The sequence below is a fragment of the Lepisosteus oculatus genome, chromosome 5 (genome assembly GCF_040954835.1).
Source record: "Lepisosteus oculatus isolate fLepOcu1 chromosome 5, fLepOcu1.hap2, whole genome shotgun sequence".
Classification (NCBI taxonomy): Eukaryota; Metazoa; Chordata; class Actinopteri; order Semionotiformes; family Lepisosteidae; genus Lepisosteus; species Lepisosteus oculatus.
Window position 1 is genome coordinate 19,854,644 of NC_090700.1, and position 13,491 is coordinate 19,868,134.

Here is a 13,491-nt window from a genome sequence, read left to right on the forward strand (position 1 = left end):
ATACTATAATACGATTACACTTGATGAAAAAAGATTAAACAAAATAAATGATGTATGGTTTCAGGGCTACTTGCACAAAAGACACAGTTATCATATACATTAATTTTAAATCTCTGCACAAAGGGGGTCTTTACGGGGTAAATTCAATTAACTACTTTATATGATAGTTCAAGTACAGTAGGTAGCTGCGTCAGCGTGCAAAGGAACAAGTGCAGGTGTATGCCATGCTGAAAACGTTTCGGCTGTGGAGCTTTCTTCGGGTGTTTCTTTTCTTCTCTTTTCAGCGTTGCATACACCTTTACTTGTTCCCATTTTATATGATACCTCCTTAACCTTATTACTTATGCAATATTTACTTGACGTCATCCATTTTTGTTTTCCAAATGTCGCTTACTTCATCCAAATGTAATGAGTAGAGCCATGCACACTTCGCAACTGTTGCATCAAACTTGTAGTTGTACAACTTGTAGACAATGCTGGAAAACAGAAAAAAGCTATATGGACAGGTTGTATGGGTATTATATTGGAAAGTCATTCGGAAATTAGATGAATGTAATTTATTACATACTGACATATTTCTGCATTACAATATGCAATGCATGAGGGTAAAAATAATCGCATAAAAAAGGAAATATCACTTTGTCTCGAAGAAAACGTTGATGGGGGGGGTAGACCATCTTGCATGTTCAGATGAGTGTCGCTTCAGATGATTTTCGGATGATGTACCAGTGTACTATTTTGTAAATTGTTGTAAACAAAACGACAAAATGCAAAAAAATACATCCTTCAACTTAGGAAGCAAAAATGCACAATTCTTAAACTAAACGTATAAGATAACGAGTCTGAGCAAACCTCAAAGTTTGTTATTTTTATATGATCTTTTTCCTGTTACTAAATTATTGCAAGGATTGTGCAGAGAAAACATTTTAATCCAGCCCTGCTCTTGAACAATTTGACCCAATCAGACTTCAGAACACCCCCCACCAATTCTAGGCTGGGCCTCTCGTTCTTCTATTCGTCTTTTCCTTTAAAACCCTCATCAGAAAGGAGTACATCCTGAATTGGTCTGACACAGAAGTAGAGTTTTGCTGCTGCAGGGGATTTTGAAAACCTTGCAAACGCTTCTTGAAATGACAAACCAAACCAACACCTCATTTTACGTTTGGGAATATTACTATGACTACTTGGATCCAGTCATTGTGGATGAAAAGCAGTTGAAGTTCAACAAATGTGAGTACAGCTTTACAAAAAAAAAGACACTCTAAAGAAACTGGAACGATGAGAATCTTAAGTCCGATGTCAACTACTTTCTTTCAGACTCCATTGTCATTGTGTTCTGGATAGGACTGGCTGCGTTCGTGGTGTTTCTCGGTCTGATTCTGATGCACATGGCCCGTCCTGGCACTGTGTCTTTACAGTAAGTGTTGTCAAAGCATGCGCTGTCTGTCACTGGATGTTATTTTTTATTAAAACATTAAAAGATGTTTTGTAAGGGTAAAAGGAGTAAAATACTATTTTGATATGCTATGGCCATATAGTGGTGTAGACAATAGTCAATATACCTGTAATCATGATATGAGGATTAAAAAGGCTTTTAAGATCTGCCCTAGTTTTCAAACACACTCAAGTACAGTTTAATTGCTGCACAACAAATTAAAAGGCAGGAGTATGTAGCTTACAATGTAATGCTATGATTGCTTTTAGCTAAAAATATAGAATTTGCAAACTTCGTGTTCTTTTAAACATTATCTGCATAAGAATAAATATTATTACAGCGCAGAATGTTCAGGCAGTCATCGTTGTATACAGCAAAGTGGTTTTGAGATTTCGTTTTCAAAACAAACTAGAGCTAATTTTTAACATGAAATACAGTTTAAACAGGGTTTAAACAATCTGACGAAAGGACATTTCATGTCACGTGTTACTGTTCATTTCAGATGTGTCTGTAAGGGTTCAAGAGCAGGACAAGGTCATCACAGAATGTAGCAATCATTCAGTTCCCAGAAGACTGGGGTTGGGCCTGCACAAGGAAAAACACATTTGTACCAGGGCTGTCCAAAGCAGGCTCTTGAGGGCCAGTGTCTGTGTAGGGTTTCATTATAACTCAACTCTTAACCTATTATTAACTTAATAGAACCAATTTAATAGCTTCTAACAGTTATTCGAGTGCTGGAGCTTTTGAAGAGACTGACAGATATACTGGCTCCCCCCAGGACCAGGACTGGACACCAAGCCACTATAAAATGAAACAAGGAGATCTTATTGTCAGAGCAACAACCACTGGGGCTTTGAAACTCTACCCTAAATTTTATACATCCTGCATCAGTTTATTTCAAGACACTCCCAGACAAAAACATAAGAGAGTTAACAATCAACTGTATCCACATTTTGAATAAGAGTCGTTAAGTGGTTATTATTCAGCAGAGTGGAGTAAACAGTGGTGAAACTAAAATGTGCTAAAAAATACCAGCAGAAATTGTGCATGTTAGATTGAGATTTTCTCCAGAGGTTAACATGAAAAAGAAAAGCTCTCCTGTGCTCCTGCTGATAAGAGGCTTTTTTTCTTTTGCACAGGCATCCCAATTCAAAGACGTCTCCATTGACATCCTGTTTATCCTGAAGTTAGGAAGAGTTGGCTGCTCAGGACATTTTATCTGTAAATAAGAGCCAAGTTCACAAAGTAGACAATAGGGACCAGGACTTTGTGATCAGAGCAACATAATGTAATGTATTAGCAAACAGACAAGGGAAATTAACATATGGAGCTATACAGTTATTTGGTAGCTACCTGTATGTGTAACTCTGTATTCTGTAGGCAGCAATACAAAGTCCTAATCTACATGCTTTGATAATATAGGAGCCAATTAACTATACTCTGGCTACAAGGCCGGGAATCAATTCCAAAATCCAGACCTAGAGTGCAGAAAGAGCAAGGAGTGCTGGAGCAGATCTGCAGAAGGCTGATCCCAGTTCTCTGGACTCTGGATTGGGGATTCTAGAACTTCTACAAGCCTCCAGCTTTCCCTTTGAACTCTGTGATGTAATTAGTATAAACTGACACCCTCCAAATGGTAATCACAGGTATGTCCTACTTTTCATGGGGTGGGCGGACTCAGAACTTGCAGCACTGAGGCCCTAGTACAATTATAGAACGTAGGGTGCTGTCTGTATGGAGTTTGCATGTTCCCCCTCTGGTCATGTGGGTTTCTTCCGGATGCTCCGGTTTCCTCCCACAACCCATGGAAATACTGGTACATCAATTGGCTTATTGGAAAATCGGCCCTGGTGTGAATGCATTCATGTTTGTGCTTGTGTTCGTCTGTCTTGTGGTGGGCTGGTGTCCCATCCAGTGTGCATCCTGCCTTGCACCCGTTGTCTGCTGGAATAGGCCCCCTGGATACCCTGAGAAAAATTCTGTTTCTTAGATAATGATGATTTCTGATGATTCCCCCCCCCCCAATCTTAACCTTTTGCTGATCTGGAGGACAAAATAAATCTGAAATGGCACACGATTCCCTGGAACAACTCAAAAAGAGACATCATACTGTATAGACTAATATTTTTAAAATTTCTTGCCACAATGGACTGTCCTATAAAAAAACTGCAATCTGAATGGTTTTTGTAGATTAACACAAATGAATTATTTAAACTTTTCACTAATGAATTAAACCATTAGGAGTTCAGAAAGAGTGAAATCCAGAATTTACTCTTATTAATTCTTACCATTGAATATACTACAACTGGTTTGGAGGGAAACACAGAACACTAAATGTTTACTTGTGTTTTTAACTTAAAAACAACTTTAAAGACAAAAATGGTTCAGATTCAGTCTTTCCCATGCTGCTTTTTATATCTATTTGTTCATTCATTCAACTGAATGTTTATTTTGTTGAAAAGGTAGCTGAAAAATCTGTAACTATTTAAATTGCGTAACTATACACAAATCAGATTTCACCTTTAACACTCTTTCCACTGAAAACCTTGACGGTTTTAAATTTAAAGCAAAACAATATCTTTGTTATTGTCAGCTTCATTTTCAGAGGTCTAGTGCTGGAGCAGGGACTGTAGGGGCCAGTCTGGTATTCAAACAAACACTCAGAAGCAGAGCCAGCAAACCCAGAAATCTGGGATTACTGCCTCTGGTTATCAGATTTCAACTGATAGTTAAATATCCGAATAAACCATGGTGTTTGAAAGCCCGGTTTAGCTCAGTGTTTACAATGTGAAAATCACTTGCATAAGTAATACAAAATGGAGTCCAGGCATTTAGGACCAAGCAGACCCTAACAAGACTATTAATTAAGAATTACTTTGGATAATTTCCTAAATCAGCTAAAATAAAAACCTAAATGACTGGTCACAATTTTTGATATGCTGCTGTTTTATGAAACTGTATTCAAGCTCACATCTTTATAGAAAATATTATGCACTAAAGGAGCAAAACTCTCCAAGTGCCTTACATCCAGACTGTTTATTAGTGCTGTTAACTGCTTAATTCCAAAGTGAAAAATGAAATAAATGTACTGCATTCAAGGTTGTATTAAAACAAAAAGGCTGTTAAGGCAGTGTGGTCCTCTTGTTTACTGCCAGGTTTTATTGGTCACTGAATTTCACTCACTCTTGCTTACAGCTGGGTCTCATGCTGATCAGTGAATAAATAACTCTATTAGTACTGTTTTTATATTCCTTCATATAAAATAAAACTTGGAGTAAAGGACTGTAACTGGTTTTAAAGAATTTCATTGACAGCTTCTGTTCTCAAGGAAGAGATCAAGCTCAAAATGTTGAAGTGGTACCAGGTGGTACTCTAAAACAGTGAAATGCTTTTAAACAACATCTTGTCCTTAAAATACATATTCATATCCATTGCTATATTTTGCAATTTATAAAAACATAACCCCAAAGGTAAATGGGGGAAAAAATAAAAAAAAGGGTTTGGAACCTGTTCCTTGAGATTGAATAAAGTCATTCTGGAAGGATACAAGTCCTATGCTATTTCAGCCAAAACAAAGTCCTTTTGCTGGCTCCCAGTCTGTATGGGCCTACAGGGTCACACAGAGGATCCAAGAGCCACAGAAAGCTCTTTACAAATGGAGAACACCGCTGCCTGGCTTGTGCCGTGCTCCTTCTTTTTCAGAGTCCTTGCTCTGCCTGTCTCTTTGGTCTGTGTCACCAGCTTGACGTGAGTTAGGAACAGTGTTGGTTCTTGGGCCCCTGTCCACAACTCGAGGATGTACTGCGACATGAGCAACAGCCCAGCTTCTGGGGAAAAAAAAACAAACAGAAGCTGTACTCTCATCTGAATTACTGAAATTCAAAATATAAGATGACAGAAAGAAAAAAGAAACTTTTCAAAAACAAGAGTCTGTAATCCAAACAAAAGTATTCTTTTCCAACAAAAATAGAATTTGAATTTCAATTGTAAACTTTTCCCATCCTGATTGTTCATAAGGCCTTGAAAATAGGTTAGTATGTACTGTATTCTATATATATTCTGTTTGGTATAGATTTGAACACTACCACTACTATTGCTACAAATGATTGCATTTGCCAAACATATACTTCCAGTATTGTTTTAGTTGTTATGTTATGATTGTGAGTGACAAAGCCAAGATTTGAACCAGAAGACATCTGGATATAAGCATAGACAACGACTCCTCGGGTGCTGTGCCATCTCAAGCATCCTCAATATTTTTGATAAATTAGTAGTGGGTTCATTTTTAGTTTCTACCTGCTGCAGAGAATGCAGTAGGATTGCACATTCACAATGCTGATTAACTATTCTGTCATGTCCCAGATTCTGCAGTCAATTATTCTGACTGTTAAGTATAATTTAACTCATATATTGTTTAAGAGTTTATCAGTGAATCTTAAGTAACTTACATCTGATCAGATAAAGTGTATGCACAAGCTGGCTGCTGCTAACTAATTAACTTGACAGGACCTATATATTTCAGAAACAGAAGAACACTTCTTAATGAAAGAGCAGAAACAGGAGCTCTCCATTATTATATAAGAATAAACGCAAATCAAAGAATCACGAGCATTTCAACACCTCAAATATAATTTCCAAATGTTTCTTTTAGACATTTTTCTGGTAGAGAGTAATGCTGTTTCTAAGTGTCACTTGTTTTAATTCCACTGAAAGAGTGGAATAGCGGGGGAGCCTATCTGTCTGGAGTCTGCATGCTTTCCCCAGGTGTCTACAGGTTTCCCAATTCTGCCTTGTGCTCGATCCGTCCATAACAGGCTCTGGGTTGCAACAAACATGGCCAGGAAAAACTAGCTTTCAAAGAATAAATGGTACATGCATCAGTAGCACAATGAGTTGCTTACCTCTTCTCGATTCATCGACGTGAGTGGAGTCAGGAAAGCACACCTTCAGTGTTGTTTGGTAAAGAGCTCCACTGGGGCAGCCCTGTGCTTCCAGCAGACGGGTCATGATGGACGTGAACAGGTGAACTCCACCCACACCAACGGAGTGGAGGTTTTCACAGGCTTGGTGGTAAAGTCTCAGAAAGTTGTGCTTCGCCGCACTGTCCTGGAGAAGAGCTCCCACTACCCCAGGGAACGGCAAGACGCTACTGTGGATCCACTGCAGGAATTTGTGTAAATCGCTCGGATCCAGCGGGGCCGTGACTAAAGATTTCAACCCCCACTTCACCAGCAGGTGGGCTGTAGCGCCAGCCAGCCCCTCACTGTCTGCGACACTGGAAGTAGGTCCCAGCTGGGCCGTCGGCGCCGGTCCATCAGAGGGGTGTGGCCCTGGGAGGATGGCAGGCTCCCAGGAGCAGAAGATACTTCTCAGGAATTGCTCACAGGTGGGCAGTGGAGGCTGGTCCTGAATTCCAGCAGCCATCAACTCGTCTGCCTTCTCCCCTAACCTACCCTGGCTCTGTAAAGAGAAGCCCTTGCCTCTGGTCCTCTCTTTTGAGGTCTCTGAAAGGCATGAAAGGAAAAAAAATAATCATAGGAATGATAATTTTCAATTTATATAGTGCTTGTCATGTAAAAGGATCCTTATACACTTTACACACAGAAAGGGATTCTCAATGCACAGCAGCCAGTCTGCACCAGCCAACAGACTACGTAACAGATCAGGAGGAGAAGTGAGAAAAGGTGTTTTACTCACTGAATTAAGGGGGAACTGTAAGGAGTTCAGACTGTACAAACCCAGAGTGGAATTCAGGCAGGACACCAGGAATAACACCCTTGTTCTTCTGAAGTAACATTGGATTTTTAATGATCAAGTAGGCAGAACCTCAGTTCAATGTCTCATCCAAAGGGAATTGCCTCTTAAACCTTACTGGGATATTGGTTTGAACATTGTGGAAGAGTCCCACCTACTGATCCATCTACACCACCTACAGTAGCAACATGGTTTGCCTTAGAAGTCTCTTGTCCCTGCTGACAAGTCTCTTGTCCCTGCTTATATTCTGGGATCTGATGAGATCTGGCTACAAGGTGGTAACACTGATGCATTTTCAAACACAATGACATTGATTCTCAAGCAGATTTTGCTGTGTCTTGGCGTACACTATTCTTTCCAAGGATTAACAATCTCATGAAGGTGGATGATTATATTTCAAAATGACTGTAGAATAAAGCCTAAGGAATATGTTTTGGCAAATTTAAAGTTTCTGTAATTTGTAGAAAATATAAAGAGAAATTACCACACACTGGATACTAATTCAGTCTGAGACTCAAGGTTAATGCTGAAAACTGATCTATTACTGAGATTTGACACTAAAATCTTCTAGCATGCATTCATAAAAAAATAAGTAAAGTACACCTTAAAGTTCAGTACAGCTTTCAGTATTTATTTCCTAAGACACTGAGGTTTACAGTTCTCACACATACTCACTCAGTAGTTCCTTCACTTTGTGCTTGTGTGCCACGGAATGAATAGCATTCAGAATTGGAGTGTCTTTTGCTGTGGTGCTCCATTTGTGCAGGAGTATGAGAGCCTCAGTGCAGGACAATGTCCTCTCTTTCAGAGTCATATGTCCCTTCTCCCTATAGGTACCAAGGGCTGTGCTCCGGTGCGTCAGCACTGAGCTCAGCGTCTGTAAGAACTGAGCCAGCTGGAGAGCTTTCGAACCGGTCCTGTGAAACACAAAACACAATACGAAATTTAATCAATAATAGACCTCAAGATGATTTTTGCTGGGGCAAACATCAAATGTCAGCTCAAACAAGTCTTGCGTGTCCGATCCCCTAATGGATTTAAGAAAAACGTTCCATAAAAAAAGGAGGCCTAGCTGCCGGAAGATGAGCAGTACCCTGGAGCTGTTTCAGAGTACCATGGCTGAATCCTGTGAGGGAACTCCACATCTAAGGGGTTCAGGGGAGATAACAGCTCTGCTAAGCAAGCAGGATCTGAGGTGAGGAACACTTTATAAGTCAGTAAAACAGTTTCAAAATCAATGGTAAAAGAGACTGGGACACTTGTAATTGAAGAACAGGAGTAATGTGTTGTGTAGCCTTAGTTTTAGAGCAGGACAATTATGAATTGATAATTTGGAGACTGAAGATTTAGGTAAACCTCCAAGCAAACAATTAAATTAGTCAGTGCAGGCCGTGAGGAGCTTTAATCGTGCAAGGGCCTTCCTTACTTTAGCAATGTGTTTTAGGTGAAGGTTAAGCAATCCTGATACCTGATCAGGTGGTTCTGATACGATTGTCAGTTTTGAGTTCATAAGCCACAATGACTCCCAAGCTCTTTGCATTTGACTTGACTACTAAGAAAGGCTGCAAATAACACCAAGAAAGAAGTACCAGAAATATTACTTGTATTTTGTCACAATTACCGCGTTGCCATGGACAAGACTATACCATAGACACCACGGTCTAGGATATACATCACTGGTGTCCACAAGAGGGAGTGCCGTCTTTCTCCACAGAAACAGGTTCCTGAGTTTCTAGTCTTTAACTTGTTTAAGGGATTGGTTAGGAATCTGTATGGAACTTACTCTACATAAGTCAGTCTTCAAGCCATATAGTTTAGCTTACATGAACAGATTTTCTGATGATTACAGTGTATTTAGAAAACAACATAAAAAGATTAAATGGACACTGTAGAAATCATTTACAATAGTTCTATATACATTCAAATTTTTAAGTGAAGTTAGCAGTGATAAGCATTGGTGTCTCGCAGCGCTGGGGCCCTGGATTCAATTCCTGGATTTTGTGTGAAGTTCTCCCTTTTCTGTGTGACATCCAGCTTCCACCCACTGTCCAAAGACATAGTGGAAGGTTAAACTGTTAACCGTTAACCTGTGTGTCTTTGTGTCCTGTGCCCAGATGGACTGGAATGAACTGAAGGCCACATCCTCATGTGTTTGATTTAGACAACTTTGGAATATAAAGGGATTTACACTGATTTGGAGATGGGCTGGTTAGAGTAGGTTTTTGTGTAGACTGTTGAAATTTGGGACAATAAAATCTCCTTTAACCTGTATTTTTCTCTCTCTGTGTTTAGACTTCATGATCCTCCTTGGTAGAGGCAGTCCTGTCACAGTAACCTTGGGAGTGCCTGTACCTTTATGTAAAGCAGATCTCTCTCTTCATGATATACAGTACAAGCTGACTTTCACATCCTCCCTGTATGAACACAGCATCTCTAAACCTTAAAGCTCTGGTACTATAGTACCTGGTACCATGTTCACAAAATCAGACATGTTTGATTATGATTATGTTTAGGCATGTCTACACCTCTTTACAGCCCATCCACCTGTGGATGGATTTTCTAACCACTTCTTCCAATTCAGGGTCGTGGGGAGCCAGAGCCTATTGTGGCAAGCAACACGTGCAAGGCAAGATACATCCCAGATGGGGTGCCAGTCCACCACAGGCAATCTTTTCATAATGTAGAACAGAAGATGATAGTTTTTGACAGCTGGTGATTCACTGTTGCAGCACCTGTGAGCTTAGTTCTTTTTTACACACTTCAAATAGACATAAAGGTTTTGAGCATGCTTTTTACAATCGTATTACTATCACTGTGCCCAAACACATCCTTCTATACAAATTAAGTGCTACAATTATGTTATGATTATTTAATGGTGTCAGGAAATGTAATGTGCCCAAGAAGCAGGCAGTGACTGATTTTCTGAATCCGTTCAGGAGCCGAGCTGCTGATACAAAGCCATGAGGATGTTATGTAACTGGACCGGATGAAGAGACCTCCTAACGAAATGCCAGTGTTTGTAAATACTCCCCAGCTGTACTGGAAGACTTTTTATTTTGCAATGATTTTTGTTTTTAGAGGATATTCGCTCACTGTCAACCACTCACACAGCAGGATATTTGGCTAAATGGTGCATAAGTTCTTACTGAATGTGTCTGATGAAGGCAAGCAGCAAACGCACAAACTCGTCGATGAGGGGAAGAGGGAGACACTTCAAGGTCTTGGGGGGAGTCTCGTCAGCAGCAGAGTGGACCGCCCTGCTCTCTTTATCACCCAGGTTTGTGAACCAGAGAGTGTGCACTAGAGAAATAAGGCTGGACAGGATTCTGCTTTCAATAAACCTACAAGAAAAAAACACAGATACCAACATTGTCAGAATAACTATGGATTTCATAGTGCCTTGTTGTATTTGGGTCTTATTCCAGCTCCTGACAACCTAGTACAACAGGAAATGTTTTTTCTCTCCTTTTCCTTATGTTTGTTGTAAATTTGAAAATGTATCGTGGTTTTCTGGATTTTCATGTCATGACTGAAATTACAAAAACAGCTTCTACATCACAAAATACATTCACTTAATAAACATTTTTTTAAAAAGGGGTCTCAGTTGTCTGACTGCTATTTTTTTCCTTGCTTGAGAAAATGACAAGTGTGTCCAATATGATTATTCATACTGATAGATGCTCTTTATCCAAGGTGACCAATTACAATAAAAGGCTATATACAAAATTTAAAATAATGCACTTTAACTGCTCCTGTATAGTCCCAATCAAGTGGGTTTTATACAGTAGAAAAATCACTTAATCAGCAATTTACAAATATTTGGAACTATTTTATGATTTAATTGTGGATGACATGTTAAATTGTTTAGAAATGATTTTGGAACACAAACACAGGACCAGAGATTAGTTTGCAGTACACTAGCATTGCATTGATCAGTAATTCTTTCCATTTTTTTTTTAAACTGATCGCTTAGGGTAAGATTAACTGCATTGGGGGGCTCTTTAAGACAGAGGTTCTTTAGCCTCGAAAATGTGTCGGGCAAAGGTAAAAGGCTGTAGAATGTGCCCCAGAGGCAGAGAGTGGCCTGCTGATATGCTGAATTCATTTAGGAGCCAAGCTGCTGACGCAATGCCATGAGGATGTTATGTAACTGGGCTGGATGAATGAACCTCCTAGTGAGATGCTAACGTTTGTAAATACTCCCCAGATGGGCTGACTCACCTCTTCTCTAGGACTTGCAGTATCCAGGTTAAAAGGCCATGACACTTAATGAGCTCATAAGCAGCTTTTGTCACATGGGCAGCTTGCTGTAAGACGTCTAAAATCTGAATCTGAGACATAAGAATTACATAAGAGATGACAACAACCCAGCAGGACAGCCAAAGACAGTGCTGAGATACACACTTAAAAGTGCTGAGTCCAGATCGGGAGACGTAATATTAAAACTAACACTCCCAGTGTTGACTGATTTAGAATATTCCTTGTCAACTGTGGTTGGTACGTTCTAATAATGAAACTAATGTCCTGGGACTATTAAATACTGGAAGTATAGGACTGAAGAGAAATCATTGGTAATTTAGGCTGAAAGATTCAAAGGAACACAAGAAGTATCCCAACTCCTTACAGTACGCAGAGAACAGAGAAACAGACCTGGGAGACAAAACGGAGAATATAATGTGCATTTTTTACACAATGAGCTCTGGATATCCTGCAGGAAGATAATGGGAATTGTATTTTTCACTTTGTAACTTGAATTATATGACTAAATGCAAACAAGTTTTTGGATTGTGACTTTATAACACATGCAGCACAGAAGCTAGTCAGACCCGAGTTACAGTCTGAGTTTCTTCAGTCAGTTTAAAGTTTGCACTGTGCACATTGCACTTAATTATTATTCTGTTGTAATTTAAAGTTTTTCCAGACAGTTTTCAGAGTGCTGGGGATTATACAGCACTGCTCAGAGTCACACAACTTAATACTCCAACAAAAACAATAATGGTCAAAAAACACACACACCCTTTCAGAAATTCTCTCATCTGCTTTGAGAGACAAGAGCAGTTTTGAGATGCATAGTTCCTACAATCTTTTAAACTCTTGTTTTCTTTCTGACCTGACATGTGGCTCACCTGAACAGATTCCTCGCAGATTGGATTGCTACAGTAGCTTAAAAGGATTTGAAAAACACCTTGGCGATCACACAGCTCATAGCAATTCTTGTCTTTCAGTCCCTCAACAAGAAAACCAAGAAGCCAGTGACGCTCCACTTTATGCTGCAGAGAAAGAAATGCATTGGTGTTTTATTCAGTTGTTTCTTTTAAACCTTTTCTTATTGTGGACAACAATCCACATGGTAGCCAAAGGTTTTCACTTTCTGTTTTAGAAACTAAACAGGACTAAATAGGTTTGGCTTCCAATAACTCTAATATACAAAGTGTTAAGACTGTAAGTGAGCTCATTTGTTTCCAGCAGGTTACAGCAATAAACTTTCTATTAATTGTGGACAGCCTCCAATGTCTTCCTTTAATGCTGAAAGAAATCTTGATGTTGCTGCTGCAAATTGACATAAACACTCCTGTGAGAGATCCTGTGCCTTAAAATAAAGGCAATCCTCCTTCTGTTAAAGTATTGGAGATGTCTGATAAGATAAAATATGCTTTTATTAAATATAGTTAAAAAATAACAGAAAATGATGGCAGTGATTAGCATAGCTGCCTTGCAATTCTGGGGCCCTGGGTTCAATGACTGGATTTCCTCTGGGAGCTCCAGTTTCCTCCCACAGTCCAAAAACATACTGGTAGGTTAACAAGCTTCTGGGAAAATAGGGGCAGAGCGGTGGCTCTGTGGCTAAGGATCTGCGCCTGTGGGTGGAAAGTTGCTGGTTCGTACCCTGTGGCCGGCAGAGGAATCCTACTCTGTTGGGCCCTTGAGCAAGGCCTTTAACCTCAACTGCTCCAGGGGCGCCGTATAAATGGCTGACCCTGCTCTCTGAACCCAAGCTTCTCTCCCTGTCTGTGTGTCTCATGGAGAGCAAGCTGGGGTATGCGAAAAGACAAATTCCTAATGCAAGAAATTGTATATGGCCAATAAAGTGTTCTTAAATTAGCCCTGGTATGAATGTAAGCATTTTTTTTTGTGCATGCCCAGTGATGGCCTTGTGCTGAATTCTTGGTGGGATAGCCTCTGGCTCTCTTGTAACCCTGTATTCGATAAAGTGATTAGAAAACGGATGGATGGAGCAATAAGAAATGTTAACAGATATTAGGTGTTCTGCTGTAATGAATTGTGCACGAAAGAGAGAGAAA

At 39.7% G+C, this 13,491-nt stretch overlaps 1 protein-coding gene across 1 annotated transcript in view; it reads right to left on the bottom strand.

Moving 5' to 3' along the window:
- Window positions 1-3,451: 3,451 nt before the first annotated feature.
- The window catches only part of urb1 (URB1 ribosome biogenesis homolog), a 51,863-nt gene continuing 41,823 nt past the window's right edge, over window positions 3,452-13,491 (bottom strand). The window contains exons 34-39 of the mRNA XM_069190191.1: window positions 12,316-12,459; window positions 11,411-11,520; window positions 10,336-10,530; window positions 7,865-8,106; window positions 6,337-6,939; window positions 3,452-5,262 (exon numbers count right to left, since the gene is read on the bottom strand). Of these exons, the coding sequence (XP_069046292.1) occupies window positions 5,051-5,262; window positions 6,337-6,939; window positions 7,865-8,106; window positions 10,336-10,530; window positions 11,411-11,520; window positions 12,316-12,459 (1,506 nt within the window). The 3' untranslated portion in view covers window positions 3,452-5,050. The remainder of the gene's footprint in view (window positions 5,263-6,336; window positions 6,940-7,864; window positions 8,107-10,335; window positions 10,531-11,410; window positions 11,521-12,315; window positions 12,460-13,491) is intronic.